The sequence below is a fragment of the Tenrec ecaudatus genome, chromosome 9 (genome assembly GCF_050624435.1).
Source record: "Tenrec ecaudatus isolate mTenEca1 chromosome 9, mTenEca1.hap1, whole genome shotgun sequence".
NCBI classification, from domain to species: Eukaryota; Metazoa; Chordata; class Mammalia; order Afrosoricida; family Tenrecidae; genus Tenrec; species Tenrec ecaudatus.
In genome coordinates, this window is record NC_134538.1 from 131,204,612 (window position 1) to 131,222,134 (window position 17,523).

At 45.1% G+C, this 17,523-nt stretch overlaps 1 protein-coding gene across 3 annotated transcripts in view; it reads right to left on the bottom strand.

Annotated features, from left to right (window-relative positions):
* Window positions 1-14,787: 14,787 nt before the first annotated feature.
* Window positions 14,788-17,523, bottom strand: part of DOCK4 (dedicator of cytokinesis 4) — a 481,793-nt gene continuing 479,057 nt past the window's right edge. For 2 of the 3 annotated variants that reach the window (XM_075558568.1, XM_075558566.1), the window contains exon 52: window positions 14,788-17,439. In XM_075558568.1, the coding sequence (XP_075414683.1) occupies window positions 16,975-17,439 (465 nt within the window). In that variant the 3' untranslated portion in view covers window positions 14,788-16,974. The remainder of the gene's footprint in view (window positions 17,440-17,523) is intronic. The other variant, XM_075558567.1, reaches the window with a different exon arrangement.

A 17,523-nucleotide genomic window follows, 5' to 3' on the forward strand; every position in this document is an offset into this window, starting at 1 on the left:
CCCTCAAACACAAAGGAATCAAGTTGTTACAGGTTTCAGCTCTACTGAGAGCTGCCTCGTTGACCAAATGGGAGCGGGACCAGCTATGGAGAGATTATCGGTGCTGCGCACTGAGGCCGGAGCACAAAACGAATTCCTCTCCGCGTGTTGAGGATCACTGCCGGGGCATGAAGCTTGTTCGAGATGCTTGAGGAAAAGGCAGGGCCCATCTATGATAGGGTGTTTGCACAACACCCAACTCATCTCAGTTTGTTCAATGACACGTGACTCAGTAAACAGCTGATTTGCTGTCATTTTTCACTCTGCCTGCTGTAACTGGATGGTTTGAGATATGGCTTTGATCTGTCTAGTTCTTTTGAGAATTTAATCTTCAAAACGATTTTAAGGCATCATACATACATAGTAGTAGAGTTAATAAAATACTTGAACACACTCATACAAAGAAGATTATGAAAATAGTCTTTCAAAAAAACGAAAACAGTCTTCGTGTCTGTATAATAATATGCTAAATGCCTCCTTTGACTGATTTATCCATTCTACTAATGACTGCTTTCTGCTTACAAAAATCCCAACCGGAAGCCCTTGCAAACACGGTTTAATTATACTGACAGAACTTGCACATGTATTGGATAGGGTTCAGTCTAAGCTGATTAAGTACCGTGGCTTAAATTTGATAGAAGTTTATTTTTCTTCCACATAATAACCCAAAGTTATACCCTGGGTAAATGGCTCTGCTCCTGACCAGTTATCTCCGCCCTCCGTGCCTGGTTTCCAAGGCCACAGCCGAGGTCCTTGCCAATCCCAGCTTGCAGGAAGGGGCAGAGGCAGGGCCAGGGAAAGCAGCTTATCCTTACATTAACTCTACCCCAGAATTTGTACTTATCGCTTAGGTGTACATCCTATTGGTCGGATTTTGGTCATATGACCCCTTCCGCCTGAAAGGGAGGCTGGGAAATGTCTCTTCCAAGGGTTCAACTGAAACACAGGGCTTTTAGCATTAAAGGAAGGAGGACAAAATAAGGACTGGGGGTTAGCACTCTGCGACAGAGGGACAGCTTATGTGTGAAAGTCTGTTACTTTTTCATGGCTAACAGTTCTTACTGCAATAAAGTGCAGAGAGGATTGTCCTATTAAACGAGGGACCCCATCGTGCCTGCTTCGGAAGCAGGGAGGAGGCAGAGGCCCGGGATTCCAGGAGTGTGGGACCACCCATGTTTTGCGGCTTACTAGCTCTGGGATTTTGAAGACAGTCCCTAACTCATCTGCACTTCAGTTTCCCCTTCTAACTCTTCGTTCCCCTTCTCATTGCTTTCCCCAGCTACCCACCATAAACCCACCAATTCCAGGGAGTTCCTAAATCCCTCCCATCTTAAAGGCGTGCTCTGATCGACTCAACTGCAGAGCTAACGCATTAGAACCCCAGAGCTCGCCGCTAACCCGTTCCAGAAGGAGTGTCGAGATGCGATGACGTCAAGTTCATCAATGTTTCCCATAAGAAATAACAAAACGGATTCATCCATTCTCGACCACCAAGTTTTATCCTGACCTTGCCTTGTACAAAACATTACACAGAAATTTCAAAGTAAGTTCAGAGTTAAATAATATAATTTACATAAGAAACACAACATTAAAAAGGTTATTAATAGCTGCAATACGGCACATACCTTGAGATGGAGGAGGACGTGGATCTGAAGACACGGACGTGGAGAGGAGGATGGAGAGGGAGTCGCTGTTGGGAAGGGGAACCCCCTTCCATCAAATCCACTGGTCGCTGCTTCTCAGGAGTTCTTTCCCTTCTTTGACGTTTTTCACTAGGGCCTGGCTGGCTTTCTCTGAAAAATCTGTCTAATGTGGTCAGCTGTTGGCATTTCCTTACCTGTTTTCTAAAAGGGTTTACTAAATTATCATCAACAATATCGATAACAGGGCTAACCAGTTCCTTATCCTGATGATTCTTTCAAGAAACTCTTTCTTAGGACCCGTGTTTTTTAATCTAAAAATAGTACAAAAAATCCACAAAAACTACTAAGAAAATTATAGCAAAACGCTCGGAACACAGCTGCAAATGGTTTAAACAACTCGCACTAACAACGCCAACTAAGGCCGAGTGAGGAAACAGGAACTGCTGCTGTTTACCAGAAGCACGTGCGTCGGGTCGGATTCCGCTGTTTTGTCCGAGCTCTGCTGTGAAATGTCCTCGACGTTCCTTGCCAAAATCCAATTGTGCTGAGTAGTGACGCGGCCGGCGGAGTGCTGGTCCCACTGTAACCTTGAAAGCAGCAAACAACCCCTGAACATCCTGCAGTGCCGCATCCAACCCGCCCTGTCTTCGTGGCATGGCACTGGCTCCCACTGCCTGCCCGGCCTGCCTTTCCCGGCCCTCCTCAAGAGCTCAAGAATGGTGTCCTCAAGACACTTGGTCCCTCCCTCTGACATCTGGTATCTCAGGATGGCCACGGGTTTGGGAATTGCTCTCTGATGCAGGTCGCGCCCCCTTTCTAATTGCCTTGTTCTACCAATGGGTTTCTGAGTCTTGGTTTGGAAATGTTTTCCACCTGAGTGCCAGTTTACGGAATTTGACTTCTTTCTGTTTCCCATTCGGACTCCTGGTAAGAACCCTGCTGCCCTCAACTGCAGACTATAGACGGGGACTCTGCTCTCCCTGAGTGCATCCTGTACACACCAATGGAAGAGCTTTCCAGGATCCTGAGCATCCAATGCCCTCTGCCTTCCCCCCAGGAGCTCCTTGCTCTACCTTCTTCCTCTGAGATCACTGTAGAACCAAGCAAAGAGTACACCACACCATATTGGAAGACGTCTATCAAATTTTCTTTGCCTAGACTGGCTGTCACCCCTTACAGTCATCCAGATCTCCTAGGAAGAGACCTTACACAGTAGGTGGTCTTATAACCAGGCCAGGGCCCTTGCCTGGTCTCATCACAAGAAACCTGTCATATCTCAGCCTTCAATTCTCTTGTGCCTTGATAATAATTCAAGTGGGTTTGAGTTTGTGATTGGTCCTTTTGACAATAACCCTTGAAATCCTGAGGGTTTGTAAGTTCCCCTTTAATATTTTTGAAATGACCTATCGGAGGTTATTTATGAACATATTATAATAGACTAGGAATAATTATTGAATGACTGGCTTAAGAATCACCAAGGCCAGGGAAAACAGAGGTTAGAATGACAGTGCTCCTCCACCCCCATCTTTTGGGGTTTTGAACAGCTTCAGGGAGTTCGGTCTTGTTGCGACTGATAAAGAAAAGTGGAGCCTTTAATTCCTTGTGGCGTTGCTTCATTTGATCAGCATCACGGTTTATGGCCAAGGGTACAGGAGAAAGGAAAACAACCTGTTAGCTTAGCTTTAAGCTAATAATTCCAAATGTGACACTCATGTCCTGCGTACTACTGGTAGAAAATATGAGAGGGATTTAGTTTAAAAGCCAACCTTTGAGGCATCTTTGTAGCCACTTTTAATAGTCCAGATCCATTCATGTTGAAAGGGGACGAGGCTCCTGCTTTAATCCAGGCAGCTGGTTGACCAGATATTTCTTGGCTCATTACATTTGGCACGGTTCCCAAGACCGGATACTAAATCTCCTTGGCCCTTTCTCTTTTTGCCTTCCTTTGATCAGGGAGAGGATCGGAACATTTTTATCTTTCGCTTTGCAATTTTTGTGGAACATCAACATTTTCCCCTCTGTCATATTTGAAGCAGTGACCACTCAGGAAAGAAAGAAAGTCCTGGGACTGGAGGTTAAGAAGAGCTGATAGAAAGGAATGGCAAATTGTCATCGAGACTGAAAATAGACGGGTGGGTTTGCTCAGGGCCGGATGTGAGAAAAGATCGTCTCAAGTCCCCTCCCCCCCCCCATGAGCTGGGGGCGATCATTGTTCATGGGATTCATACTGCGTTTCCTGGAGATAGAACTCTCTCAAAACTTGGCTCCTGCCGATGGAGGGGGGATTTTTGAGCAATACCAAGAATCTCGTGATCCAATGATTCCTGTGGTAAAATCCACCGAGTCATTCGGCTGTGGGGGGTGCCTGGGTCCTGCTTGAAATCTTCTACATGCTCCTTATTCCCCGCAGGAACAACGTCTGAGCTCCCTCACAGAAGCCACACCTTCTGGACCCGGTCTTGTTCCACGCCTTCCCCTCACTCACGGTGCACCCCGGACGCTTCTGCGGGATCAACCCACTGGAGTCGCCGGAAGTGCAAGCCATGAGACTGCTTAGCTGTAAACGGAAAGTTGGGGGGTTGAGTCCACCCACAGACACCCCAAAAGAAAGGCCTTCCAAACGTGCATCAGTCGTTAAAAATGCCACGCTCATCGGATCCAAGCAAGGTCTTCGTGTGTTGGAGTCGACTCCGTGTGTTGGGGTTTTGTTTGTTTGTTTGCCATCTCTAAACACTAGTTAGGAGCCCTGGTGGTGTAGCGTAGTGGTTATGCATTGGTCTGTGATCCACATGGTTAGCAGTTTGAAACCACCAGCAGCTCAGTGTAAGAAAGGCATCTTTCTGTTTCTGTAAACAGTTGGTCTCAGAAGCCCACAGCGGGGGCGCTATGAGTCAGCACTGCCTCAATGGCAGGGTTTCTTCTCAAAACACCAGTAGTTCCCTGGTCACACTGCTCATGCAAGCTCCTCTTCCCTCTTTTCAGGCCAGTTTCTTCAAATCTTTGATGAAGGTGTCCTGCCTCCACCCACTGCACCCCTATTCCCTGAGGTTCAATTCTCACCATTACCATAACATTCTGCACATAACGCAGATGTAGTCCTTATCAAACCTTACCATTTAGTCCCGTCGTTAACTATTGATCTCTTTATTTACACAAAGAGTTGCAGAAAACTTGAAAATACAGATAAGCAGAAAGGAAAATAAAATTACTATGTCCACGAGGACTTCACCTGGATAGAGAACTTTGCGGCATATATGTAGCCTAAGGATATTTCTAAAGATGTACATATAAAGTATGAAAATCATATATACTGTTTTATGCCATGCACTTCTAAGGTAACAGTGCTCTAAATATCTTTCCATGTCAATAAAGAGATATACATCACAATTTTCACAGCTGCTGAGGGTTATATTGTATCAATGTTTTTATTAAAGCTATTCCTCATCATTAGCTGCTTAGACTATTTCAAAATTTTTATGATCATAATTAATGTTGTAATAATTATGCGTGGAAATTGGTGTACATTTCTGATAAAAATATTTTCTTAGCATAAATTCTTAATCATGGAATTTCTGGATCAAGGGGAATTTTAGAGGGTGTTGATGAACCATTGTGCCCAATATTAAAGCCATACTGTGTTGAAGGGCTGGTTTATTTCTCTTCCTTCCCCATTAGTCTGCAGTGTCCTCTCTGTGGGGTAGGGGGTGGGGGCATCGTCTTCTTGGTTTCTGTTCCTTCCAGTCCACACTGAGTGTCAAAGCCTCACATCAGAGTCAAAGATGGCAGTGAGTCATGTTATCTGGCTGACTACCTTTCTCTAAGAACAGGGAAACATAAAACAGGGCTTCAGAGCCATTAACTTCAGATAACCTTGACTCCAGTGTTTTCATGAAAATGAATGAACCTAACAGCAGTTTAAGGAGGACTTCCGAACCTGTATGTTAATTGGGTATATGTCATGTGAACTTGGTACTTGGTACTAATGTTTCTCTTTAGTGACCAATTGCTTATTTGCTGAACTATTTCTTATTATGTGTATTTTGTTTCCTCAATTTAATATATGCCTCTTTGTTTTCTCAATTTAGAGAAAATTTCTGGAAAACAGAGATGATTACACTTCTTTGTATGCCTTTATAGAATTCTCTGCTCTTAGTAGGCTCTTCATACATGAGTGTTAATAACCCAAACGAATCTGGTCATGGTCATCACATTACTAGGAGAAGACAGGAACCCCAGTCTGCTAATGTCCTCAGCCACTGACAAGGAGCCAGAAAGAGAATGGACTGCCTTCCACGCACGTCTTAAGTACAGCTGACAGTGACTCCTGGCTCGTCCTCATTCTCAGGTGGCAGTGACTCGTGGTCATGGCCGCTGGTGAGCATGGTTGGGAGTCACCTCTGGGAGCAAGTGCCATTTCCGTGCGTCTCCTTAATGTGTCTGTGTTGGCACTCAACCTCGAACCTGACAATCAATTGCTTTCAACAGAATGTTTCCAATAATTTGTGCATCTGACTTGAATACATTTTCTGAATGGCACTCAGCTTCCGCCAACTGAAAGACTCTCAGAATTTTCTTTTAAAACCAGGAAGAGGAAGAGGAAAGAGAAGGAAATGAGCCTCTGGGAGCCATGACCCACTCTCCAGGATGACTCAAGTCTCTTAAATTCAAATTCTACAGCAACCAAGCGCTCAAAGTTCACGATTCCAGTGACCCCCTGGCTTTTCGTCTTAAAAAAAGAAAGACAAATTAAAGCTGAACATGATGATGATGAGGAATAAAACAGGACCAAACTTCTTTAAAGACATAGAAAGCACTACTAACCAAGTACATCCCACCTTGTTTGTTGTGAGGCCAATGTAATAACTAAACAACGCTCTGCCGTAAAATATTTTGGCCCTTGCAGAGAAGAGTACAGAAGGCAGATCCTGCAATGGTTCTATCTTATTTTCATCAAGAGTTACGAACAGCAACTTATAGACTGGGAGGAATACCTGCGACTCACATATTGACAAGATTTAATATCCAGAATATGTAAAAAACCAAAACAACTCCTACCACTCAACATCAGAAGAGACAACACACTTTAAAATGGACAAGGGACTTGAACAGACATTTCACATGTATTAAGAAGACACACAACCATAAAATTCTTATAAGAAAATACAGGGGCAGCACTGTTGGGCCGAGCTTTTAACAAGTAATTACCTAAATATGACAAAAAACACATGCAGCAAGACACAAAAGAAACTGGACCTCCTAAAAATTAAAAGCTTTTGTCCATCGAGACTTTACCAACAACAAAGTGCCAAATGGAAGAATATCTTCCGAAATTGTGGTTAAGAGTTGAATAAACTAGATATAATACTTCAACTCAGCAATGATAATTAATAATAAAGACAAACAGGCTAATCATGAAAAACGGACAGTGGACTTGAATAGGTGTTTCAAGAAAGAAGACATTCAACTGAAAGCTGTTTGATGTCATTAGCCACCAGAGAGAAGTAAATCAAACCACAGTGAGATACCATTCCACTCCCACTAGGATGGCTCCCGTACTTGCGACATGTTGCCAGCAGAGACCGGGCCCTGGAGAAGGACACTGTGCTTGCTAAAGCCCAGGGGCGGTGAGCCAGAGGAAGGCCCTCCTCCAGAGGGTGGCTCCGGGGCAGCGACAATGGGCTCAGACATAGGTGCAATTGTGAAGGTGGCCCAGGACCAGGCTGCGTTTTTGTTTTGTTTTGTCATGGTCCCAATTCTACCTTGCAAACCAGGTGAGACCAGAGGATGCCCAGCAGTACAGACATGAACTGGAGCCACAGGGAATCCAGGAAAGATGAACCCCTTTGGACCAGCGGTGAGAGTGGTGATACCAGGAGGGAAGGGGGCCTAAAAAAGGGGGAACCGATCACAAGGATCTACATATAACCTCCTCTCTGGGGGATGGGCAAAGAAAAGTGGGTGAAGTGAGACGCCGGGCAGTGTAAGATAAAATAAAATAATAATTTATAAATTATTAAGGGTTCATGAGGGAGGGGGGAGTGGGGGAAAAAAGGAAAATGAGGAACTGATTCCAGGAACCCAAGCAGAAAGCGAATTTAGAGTATGATTAAGGCAACGAATATATAAGTGTGCTTTACACAATTGATGATTGTATGGATTGTGATCAGAGTTGTATGAGCCCCAATAAAATGATTTAAAAATAAAAATAAATAAATCATTTTATTAGGGACTCTACCAGGTGGCATTTAAAAAAGTAAAAGATCACTTTATGGGGGCTCTTACAGCTCTTATCACATCCATACAGTAATTGTATCAGGCATATTTGTACATAGGTAGCTTTCATTCTTTTGTAAACATTTACTTTCTATTCGAGCCCCTGGTATCAGCTCCCCTTTTCCCTCCCTCCCCCACTCCCACCCGAGGCAGCATTTTGTTCTGTGTACTCAGGGTCACCATGAGTCAGAACCAACGACAACAACCAGATGGCACAGTTAAAAAGCAAACAAACAAAAACTGCTGGTCAAAACCAATGTTGGTTCCTTAAAAACTAAAAACAGAACCACCGTATGACCCAGCAATTGCACTGGTAAGTATATACCCCCACGTACTCCACAGCAGAAAGTCAGACTTTTACATATATGTTCATCGCAGCACTATGCATGGAGTCAAATGCTGGAAACAAACCAAATGCTCAACCACAGGCGAAGGGATATAGAGGCTGCGCCACGTGCAGAGTACTCTGCCGGTAGACGTGGCGAAGGATGGACACACGTTACCACAGGGACGGATTTGAAGACAATCCGCAGAAGGAGACAAGTCTATCACAGAAGATACTGTAGGATATTACTTATATATGTTGAGCTGACGCCAACTCATAATAGCCCTCTCATACAGGATTTCCGAGGCTGCACATCTTGACAGGAGGAGAGTCTCAACTTTCTCCTGCCTCAACTTGTTCCAAAGGAGCTGGGGCTGGTGGGTCTGAACTGCCAACCTTATGGTTAGCCTGTCAATGCTTTCCCGAGAGTGCCACCAGGAATCCATATACAAAGATGGAAAAAGGCAAAATAAATAGAAAGCAGCGTTTCGCCTGCTGAGCAGTAAGATCTCCTGGCCCTACGCTGAGCTCATGAAGGATCTGCTTGGCTCCTGAGCACAGTCACACACGGAAAAGAAATCACCACTGGCATTTGGTAGAGCAAGAGGCTGAGGCTGAATCAGGGTCTCTTATAGAAACGGTCCTGGATGGGGCGGAGCCTCTGCGCCAGACCTGGCAGATACCTGTCCCGACCAGCCACTTCCCCCACAAAACAACCACAATCGCTTATATACTCAACTGCGAATGAATGGGGGTGGGGTAAGAAAGCACAGTCTATGAGTGGTTATTAGGGCCAAGTGGAGGAGGGAGGGCATCTAATGGTGAAGGTGAAGTGGAATCGGTTAGAGGGCTGCATCGCGGATGCCCGTGTCTGCCATCGGTGCATTGCACACCGCAAAAAGGCCACCCGACAAAGCTGTGCAATAGACCTGCTGAAAACTCTTTGACCAAACATGGAAAATTCAAAAATAAAGAGTCATCACCCATCATCTATTCAGTATCATCTTTCTAAGTAATATCTATTTAATAAAACAACTAGCATCTGTTGTTAGGTATTTTTTTAATGCATGCCACTTAAAAGACATAGTTGTCAACATAGTGTATGTGTACTTTAAATCCGGTGTGTTTTTTTCCATACATTAGTTTTTCCTCTTGCTACGAATCTTCATAAGCATTTAAAATAATGCTGTACTGTTCCATTGATGGGACCTCCTCCCTGGTGCACAGATAACAGAAAAGTGGGTGAACGGAGACATTGGACAGTGTAAGCTATGAAAAAAATAATAATTTCTAAATTATCAAGGGTTCATGAAGGAGGGGAGGTGAGGAGGGAGGTGGAAGAAGTGAGGAGCTGATGCCAGGGGCTTAGGTAGAGAGCAAATGTTTTGAGAATGATGAGGGCAATGAATGTCCAAATGTGCTTTACACAATTGATGTATGTATAGATTGTGATAAGAGTTGTATGAGCCCCTAATAAAATGATTTTAAAAAGTTAGGTGCCTCAGCTGATATCTGGGCCGTCTTATTCTTGAGTATATACGGTAGTTGTACTTGTACTACCCTCAGGCCAGTTGAATGGGGTCAAAGGTCAGAGCTTACTCCCCCACCCCTCCTTACCCACCGGTGGCAAAGTAGTTACACTTTGGGTGGGTTGCTAACTGCAAGGTCAGCAGTTTGAAACCACCAGCTGCTCTGAGGAATAAAGATGGAGCTTTCTATTCCCATGAAGTTACAGTGTCTGAAATTCTGGGGCAGTTCTATCCTGTCCTATAGGGTCGTTCTGAGTCAGGTAGTCTCTGTAGCAGTGGGTGAGACTCCTTTTCCATGAGAAAGGAAAGGACTTCTCAGAGTGACAGGAGGGTATGTGTGGGTGGCGTGCTTAAATCCTGAGGGAAGAGAGCTCGACTGCCTCTGAACCTGGCCCAAGGATTCTGGTACATTGCGTGTGGGAAGGCAGGAGTCCATGTGCAGCTGGTCAGCGAGGATGCCTGTCATCTCTCCCAATGCAGTGCTGGAAGCGCTCACTGCACCCGCTGGGGAGACCTGTAGCAGGGGGCCCTAACACTCAAAGCACTCACCCGGGAACAACTGAAAGTGAACACTCACATGCCTCATACAAAAGGAACTCCTCAGCCAGCATGTTCCTGTCAGAAATCCCTACCCGCATGGAGTCTGCTGGCTGCTTACTACAACCAAGAAGAGAGAGCAGCCCGCCCCAGCTCCCCACTCCCAATGATGCCATGGCAGCACAATGTGCTCGCCTCCCTGCTGACCACGGCTGCTCCAGGGGAGGCCTGTCAGCTCTAGAAACACCTGCCCTCCCACCGACCTCAGGCAGGTTCAAGGTACAAACACGGCCAAGCTGCTGAGAGAGGTCTAGAGCCAGGTTAGCTCTGTCGTATGAAAGAGAAACTCAACAATTTTTTTTCAGGGAAATGAAACCATGGCGTGGTATCTTTTATTCCTTCCTCTTAATCTCTTAAAACGTACCAAAGTTTGACATGCACCATTTTACAAGGTTCATTGTGAAAAAATGCGTCCCCTCCCCCCAACCACCCGGCCTTTCTCATGCCCCAGAAGCAGTCCTTGTGACTTCTAGGTCTTTCTGGATATTTATTTGTACCTCTGTAAATCTTTGCTCTTTAAGGCCACCCCTTTGTGGATGGGAATTGATTTCATTCTACAAGTGCACACACTCATACACTGCTTTCACCTGCATCTTCCAATATTCTAGTTTAGATTGAGACCAGTCTCCAGGTCTTACACGTTCATACTGGCCACAGACCAGGCCATGAGTAAATTTACTTTCCAATATAAAAGTTTTGGGTCCTTAATTAGTTTGGTTTTCTCTCTCTCGCTCGCTCTCTCTCTCTCTCTCTCTCTCTCTCTCTCCCAGAACATCTTGAATATCCCTAAAAGTAATATTCCATGTGTGTTAAATTACCCTCCAGGGAGTTCAAATACAGCAAGTATTTCATAGGGATCCTCATCGAGTGGACAGCTGCTGGTGCTCGCCGGCCTCCGGCTCTCTGAACCTGCTGTATGCAGGTCCACGGAGAGGCCCAGTGTGCTGGAAATGATCTTCATCACCACTCTGTGAGGGCTCCGCTGCCTGAATCCCATCCTCCTTCGCTCCTTTCTTTCCTTCCAAACTGAAAGTTTATTTAGGGGAGACATTTTTCCTCTGGTAGTTTCCTTAAAAAACCCCACATGAGTAAGTTTTCGAGCGCTCCTTCTCACATGTCTGGCAATATCTGTTCTACTCTTGATCATGTGGAGGGGTCGACACATCCTTCAAAATCTCCGGTGTCTTCTCACTTTGCGTGCTTTAGAGAGCTGGGGAGCCGATGGTGGTGGGCAGAGAAGGGTCCTCCAACAAGGTCCACAGCCCAATCCCTATCACCTATGAATGTACCCGATTACTGGGAAAAGGGGAATTACGTTGCAGATAGAATTAAGGCCCCCAATCAGTTGGTCTTAAAATAGGGATATTAGTCGGTATTAGCTGAGTGGACACGAGTTAATCATGAAGATTCTTGAAATTGTTAGAGGAGGCAGAAGAGGTAGAGGCAGGGGTCACTATGCAAAAGAAGGTCAGAGAGCTGAATCACAGCATGACAAGGCTGACTCAGAAGACGGCGGAAAGAGGCCGTGAACCAGGGAGGGCTGGGCATTTGGAACAGCTGTAAAAGGCAAAAACCGAAACCAAACCCCACGGTTTTGAAGGAATCTGTAATCCACTGTTCTATGTCAAGGAAGTATTTCATAGTAGGGGTATGCCACCCCTATTGAAGGACCTCTCATGCGGTTTCTAATTTCTGGCTCCTAAGAATAAAGCAGCTCCCAACATGAGTGCCAGGGTTACAACTTGGATGGGAAGTAATTGAGCAATACGTGGAACAAATCATTCCTTCGCCCCAGCCTGTCAGTCGGGGAAAACACCTAAGACAAACACGTGGTTCGATGAACTACTGTCCCTGGAAACCCTAGCCTCTGTGACCCCGAGCCCAGAAGAATGAGATGGTACTTAGCCGACACTGTCTGCCACCCTGAAAGGGATCGCATGAGAGGTCTGAGACAGAGTGGGAGAAAATGAGGGTCAAGAGTCTAAATCATTAAAAAAAAAAAAAAAAGAAGAAGAAGAAGAAAAGAAAAAACCTAGGCTTGCCCGTTGAGTAGACTAATAGAACCCCAGGCCTGATAAGGTCCTCAAGGCCTGGAACAGCGCACCCCAGGGGATTTTCAGCCCCAACAGCACAGGGGAGGCACACATTCCTTATAGTCCGCGCCTTTGAATCACGCTGGCAGCATGTACCCAGGGCCGACATTCAGAGGGCAGCAGGGCTTGAGAGGGAGGATATAATGGACATGGGAAGTGTAGGGACATAGGGGCTGTCTCAATGTGCTGCTTGTAATCAGTGCCACTAAACAGTGGGTAGGAATGTTTTAATGGAAAACGGATTTGCTCTGTAAACCTTCACCCAATAAAAATTTTTTAAAAGATACAGGAAAAAGAACCCAAACCATGTAAAAAGTTACATCTAAGAATAGGATTACAGTGGTATTTTAGGTAGTAAACATGTTATATTTGCCTATGTGTGTACAATTAAGATTGCTATTTACAATCTACACAGCTTGTGTTTGCTCCCCAGAATACGCAGGCCCAGGCAACTGACCTTGTTTTTCATCACAGGGCCTTCTCAACAGACCTACCAACTCTTTAGGGAAGGCACCAGTCAATAATCTATACCTTAGAAACGCTTATATCAGGATCTTTACAAAATACCAATCAAGGCCCTCATGCTCAGTGGAAGACCCACCTTAAACCAAAGACCAGAATGTCAGGGAAACCAGCGCTTTGCCCTTCCCCCTCTAGACTTTAGTGTTAACCTCTGTTGGGTGGTGCTCCCCCTGGTGGCAGTGAGTGGTCATAAACTGGCCATTGACGTAACAGGTAACAGTGGTTCTCAATATGTGGGTCGCGACCCCTCTAGGGGGCGGGGCAGAGAATCAAATGACCCTTTCACAGGGGTGCCCTAAAACCACTGGCAAACATAGAAATGGTTCAAAATATATAATTACGTATTTTTTGTGATTAACCACTATGTTTTAATTATGTTCCATTTGTAACAATGAAAAATATCCTGCATATTATTTACATGATGATTCATAACAGTAGCAAAACTACAGTAATGATGTAGAAACAAAAATAATGTTATGGTTGGGGGTCCCCACAACATGAGGAGCTGTGTGAAACGGATTGCGGCCTGAGGAAGGTTGAGAAACACTCGTAACAGATTGTGTGGGTGACATGGGAAACTGGCATGCAACGATTAGAAAAACCTTGGTCATCCACGTAAACCACAGACCCATGGCCATCGATTCCATCTGACTTGAAAGGAATCTCTCTAGGGCTTCTGAGACTGGACATCTTGATGGGACAGGGAGCCGTCTTTCTCCTGCAGAGTGGCTTGATGGGCAGTCCTTTGGGTTAGCAGCCCACCGGACCACCTACTACATTCACGTAGAAAGAGACTGAGGGAATATGCAAAATCAATAATGGTAAGGGGTTTGTATTCCTATAGTTTTTCAGGCTTTCAAAAATGTTCTTATATAATCCAGGCAAGACTTATTTCAAAAAGTAACAAAGAATTCACAAGTCACCTTTTAAAGGCTAACGATCAAATAAAGGCAAAGCTGTGCCCTTGTTCTTCTCTTTGTTGTGTTTAGTGGAACAATCAATAGCAGTCCAGAGAGAGGACTACTTAGGGAGGAAACTGGGCTATTCATACTGTAATTATGCTTGTGCAATCGAAATACTTCAGAGCTCAGTTGTAATGAAAATGGGCCCCAAATGCTCTACATTCACTCAGTTAATGCTGAGAAACAAATCAGGAGCACCCTGGAAGATGGTCTTTCAATGCGTTTGGTATCTAATGGGACAGAGGCTTTCGACAGTGGCCTGCTCAGTACTGTTACATAAACCTAGAACAGCACAGACACATCTCCTCAATGAAAAGTCAGGGTCATCAACAGAAACCTCATCGTTACCAGGCTGTGTGACATTTGTCAAGTCCCCTCCCTGTTGCTTTTTGAAAACCAGGGACAAAGGCCGGCCCAGAGAGCGTGTGTCGCAGCTGGCAAAGGCGGCCTTCAACAATTCCCCTGGACACGGGACCACTTCTCGGTTTGGGGTCAAGGTGTCTAATGCACACACACTGATACTTTGACTGTTACACGGGCTCTGGTTAAAGTCAATGACTGGCCAGCCTCTGAGGTGGTAATCTTACCTTCTCCACTGGCTAGGAGCTCATACTGTCAACTAGTAAAGGGCTGTTCTCCGTGGGATAGATGAGCCTGGGAGGGAGGAGGAAGTGCATGAATGAAGGCAACAAGATCTAGCAACAAAGTCTGCACGATTTGGCAAGGCCAGGCGACTTCCACAGTTCCAGACCAAGACACACCAGTGAGAGGAATAAAGACAAACATTAAGATTAATCAGGGAATTTTATTTAATATTTACTATTCAGCAGCAACCAACATGAACATCTGCGCAAACTGAATCTCCTGAATGTTCTGCTGTGGAGCTGCTTCAGAGAAACACGCCCATGGCAACTGCGACTGTCCATTGCCAGAAATTAAAAACCCAAACAAAGGAACAAAACGGCTTCAAGAGCAAGTAACACTGATTCCTACTGTGCCCGAGCACAAGTCAACAGATTATTAAATTACCTGGGAAGAGGAAATCAAAGAAGCCTGGTTATCGTATGCATGTTGCCTTATTCAACTGAAGGTTTTACTTCTTTAAAACAACGCAAAATGGAGCTTTCTATATATTTATATTTATATATATACATATACACATATATTTTAAGGATGTGATTACAAACACAAAATGTTATCATCAAAAGCTAGTTCCAGAAATTCCCAACTGCAAAAGTTGCAAGATACAAAGCTAAAATTCATATGTTCCTTTTCTCAATTATGAATACTTTCACTAAACATAAATATTTTAACATATATTAATATTTTGACATTCAAAATTGTAAAGTCAATATGGCAGAGTTATTGTTAAAAGCACATATGTACAAATAAGTCTTTTTCATACATAAAGTATTTGGCATAAGTATAACAATCATACTGCATCCACCACTGTTTGCTTTATTTTACCTTTTTTCCCCTTTTACAACATAGTGGCATCTCTTATTAAAATTAACCAGTTATGTACAAAAATACTTGAACATTTTTTTATAGAAAACCTCTATAACCAGCCTCAACAGCACATACCTGCTGAGTGGTTTCATTAAGAGAATATAAAAAAAGTGGTCACTGCCTTCCAGGTAAGCTACCATCAGAAACAAACACAGTTAAACTAAACTGAGCTTCCCAACAGAAAGGGGGAAATATTTAACAGCATGGTTTTAAAATACAGTTCAGTATATATCTATTGTCAAGTGAGTGTTATAAACAGTCAGTAAATGAAAACCACAAAGATACAAAAGACATGGCTACGGACAAGGTGCTTCTTCACACTCCTACAATGGGGGCATTAACATCGCTACCTAGATCTAAGATGCTACCTTGCAAACTTCCAGCTATTTCAGTGAATAGACATCCTCCTTCTACAAAAGGACAAGAGGGCCAGCTGAGCAGACAAGCTCCAGAGGGAAGAATGGGGAGTTGTGGGCTGTTGTTGTTGTTTTTTAAAACCAGGATTGAAAGTTAATGCCCTTGCCTTTTGAAAGTCCTTTTGCTATTTAATCATGCTAATATATTTTCGCTAAGGTTTTTTTCTTCATTTACGCTATTGATTTAATACTGTCCTGTATTGATTCTTGCATTCTTGTTAATGGGACACATTAATCTGTGCCTCTGTAATACTTGAACATCTGCTCTTCTTCAATGACAAGTTTTGTGTAGGAAGCTATCAAGTAAGGAAGCACAAAATTCAAGTAAACATTTCTCCTGCGGCCTTTTCCTTCCCCTAGCTGATTGGAACTCTTAAAGTAAATTGCACCTTAAAAAAGAAATGCAGTCGATACCCTGGCGACGGGGCACGCAAGGAACATCAACCCATTCACAAAGCAGATTTGTGAGCTGGGAACAGCTGTCAAACATCAAAGGCCAGCCGAAAACCGTTTACAATCCCAATCCCGGCCCCCCTTTCAGGATGGTGTGTAACCCGCCTGCTTCGACTTTGAGCCAGATGACGTGCGCTGACCGTTTGCTCGTGGAAAGAGCCTGAACCTCCCCTTATCGACATAAGTCTTGGAAAGTGAGGGCCGGCGTGTTAGAATGTTCATGGACTTGATAGGCATGAGCCTCAAGTATTAGGTAAAAAGTCAACATCATTATCCCCCAGGGCAAATGGACAAAATGTTTGTACTGGTTTGGAGGTTAAAGTATATATTTTAAAAGTGAACATAGAAAGATCCAAAATAAGCTTTGATCACTACTTATCACTTCCAGATGAGAAACGTTGTTCGAGGCACCCAGCCATATGTGGTGGGGCGACGGGGCAGTTTGGACCCGGAATGCTCACTACTGTGCAACATCACATTAATAAGCAAGTCTCCATCCCGCTCCTTGGGCTGAAAACCCGAGGAGGTTATTAAAGTGCCTACACTGCCTTCTCCTCCTGCTCAGTATTTTGTAAACGGCCAAGAATTCCTTGCAGGGGACTAGAAAAGTGACTTAGAGCTGAGAGACTTTGCGGGGTAGGGGCCGCGGCCGCGGCCCGGGCTCAGTCCTCCGGGTCCCGTTCTCCAGGTGGCCAGAGCGAGCGGGCAGGGGCTTGGGGGGCAGCGCAGGGGGCTCGGAGGTGACCGGAATGGACAGGCTGTGAGGTAGCGGGACGGGGCGCCGCAGAGTCCGCTCGTAGACGCTGTAGGGCGGCGGCGTCTTGCTCTCCTTGCGCACGGGCTCCTCCGGTGCGCTGTAGCCGGGCATAGGCACGGTCACGGGCAGGGGTACGGGCACCAGCCCGGGGGCTGGCAGCTCGGTCCCCTGGTTCTCAAAGCCGGAGGTTTCCGACGTGCTGCACCGGCTGAGCGAGGAGATCCCGCTGCTGTAGCTGCCCGACAGGCCCGGGGAGTTGGAGATTAGGCCTGGGCAGTGGAACTCCACCGGAGACGGAGTGAATGACTGCACGGAGCCCTGCTGGGGGGTGAGAGACAAGAGCAAGAAAGCCGGGGTCACCGGGAAGTTCAGACCACCCTCTCCGATGTGCATCCTTGGGTTGGT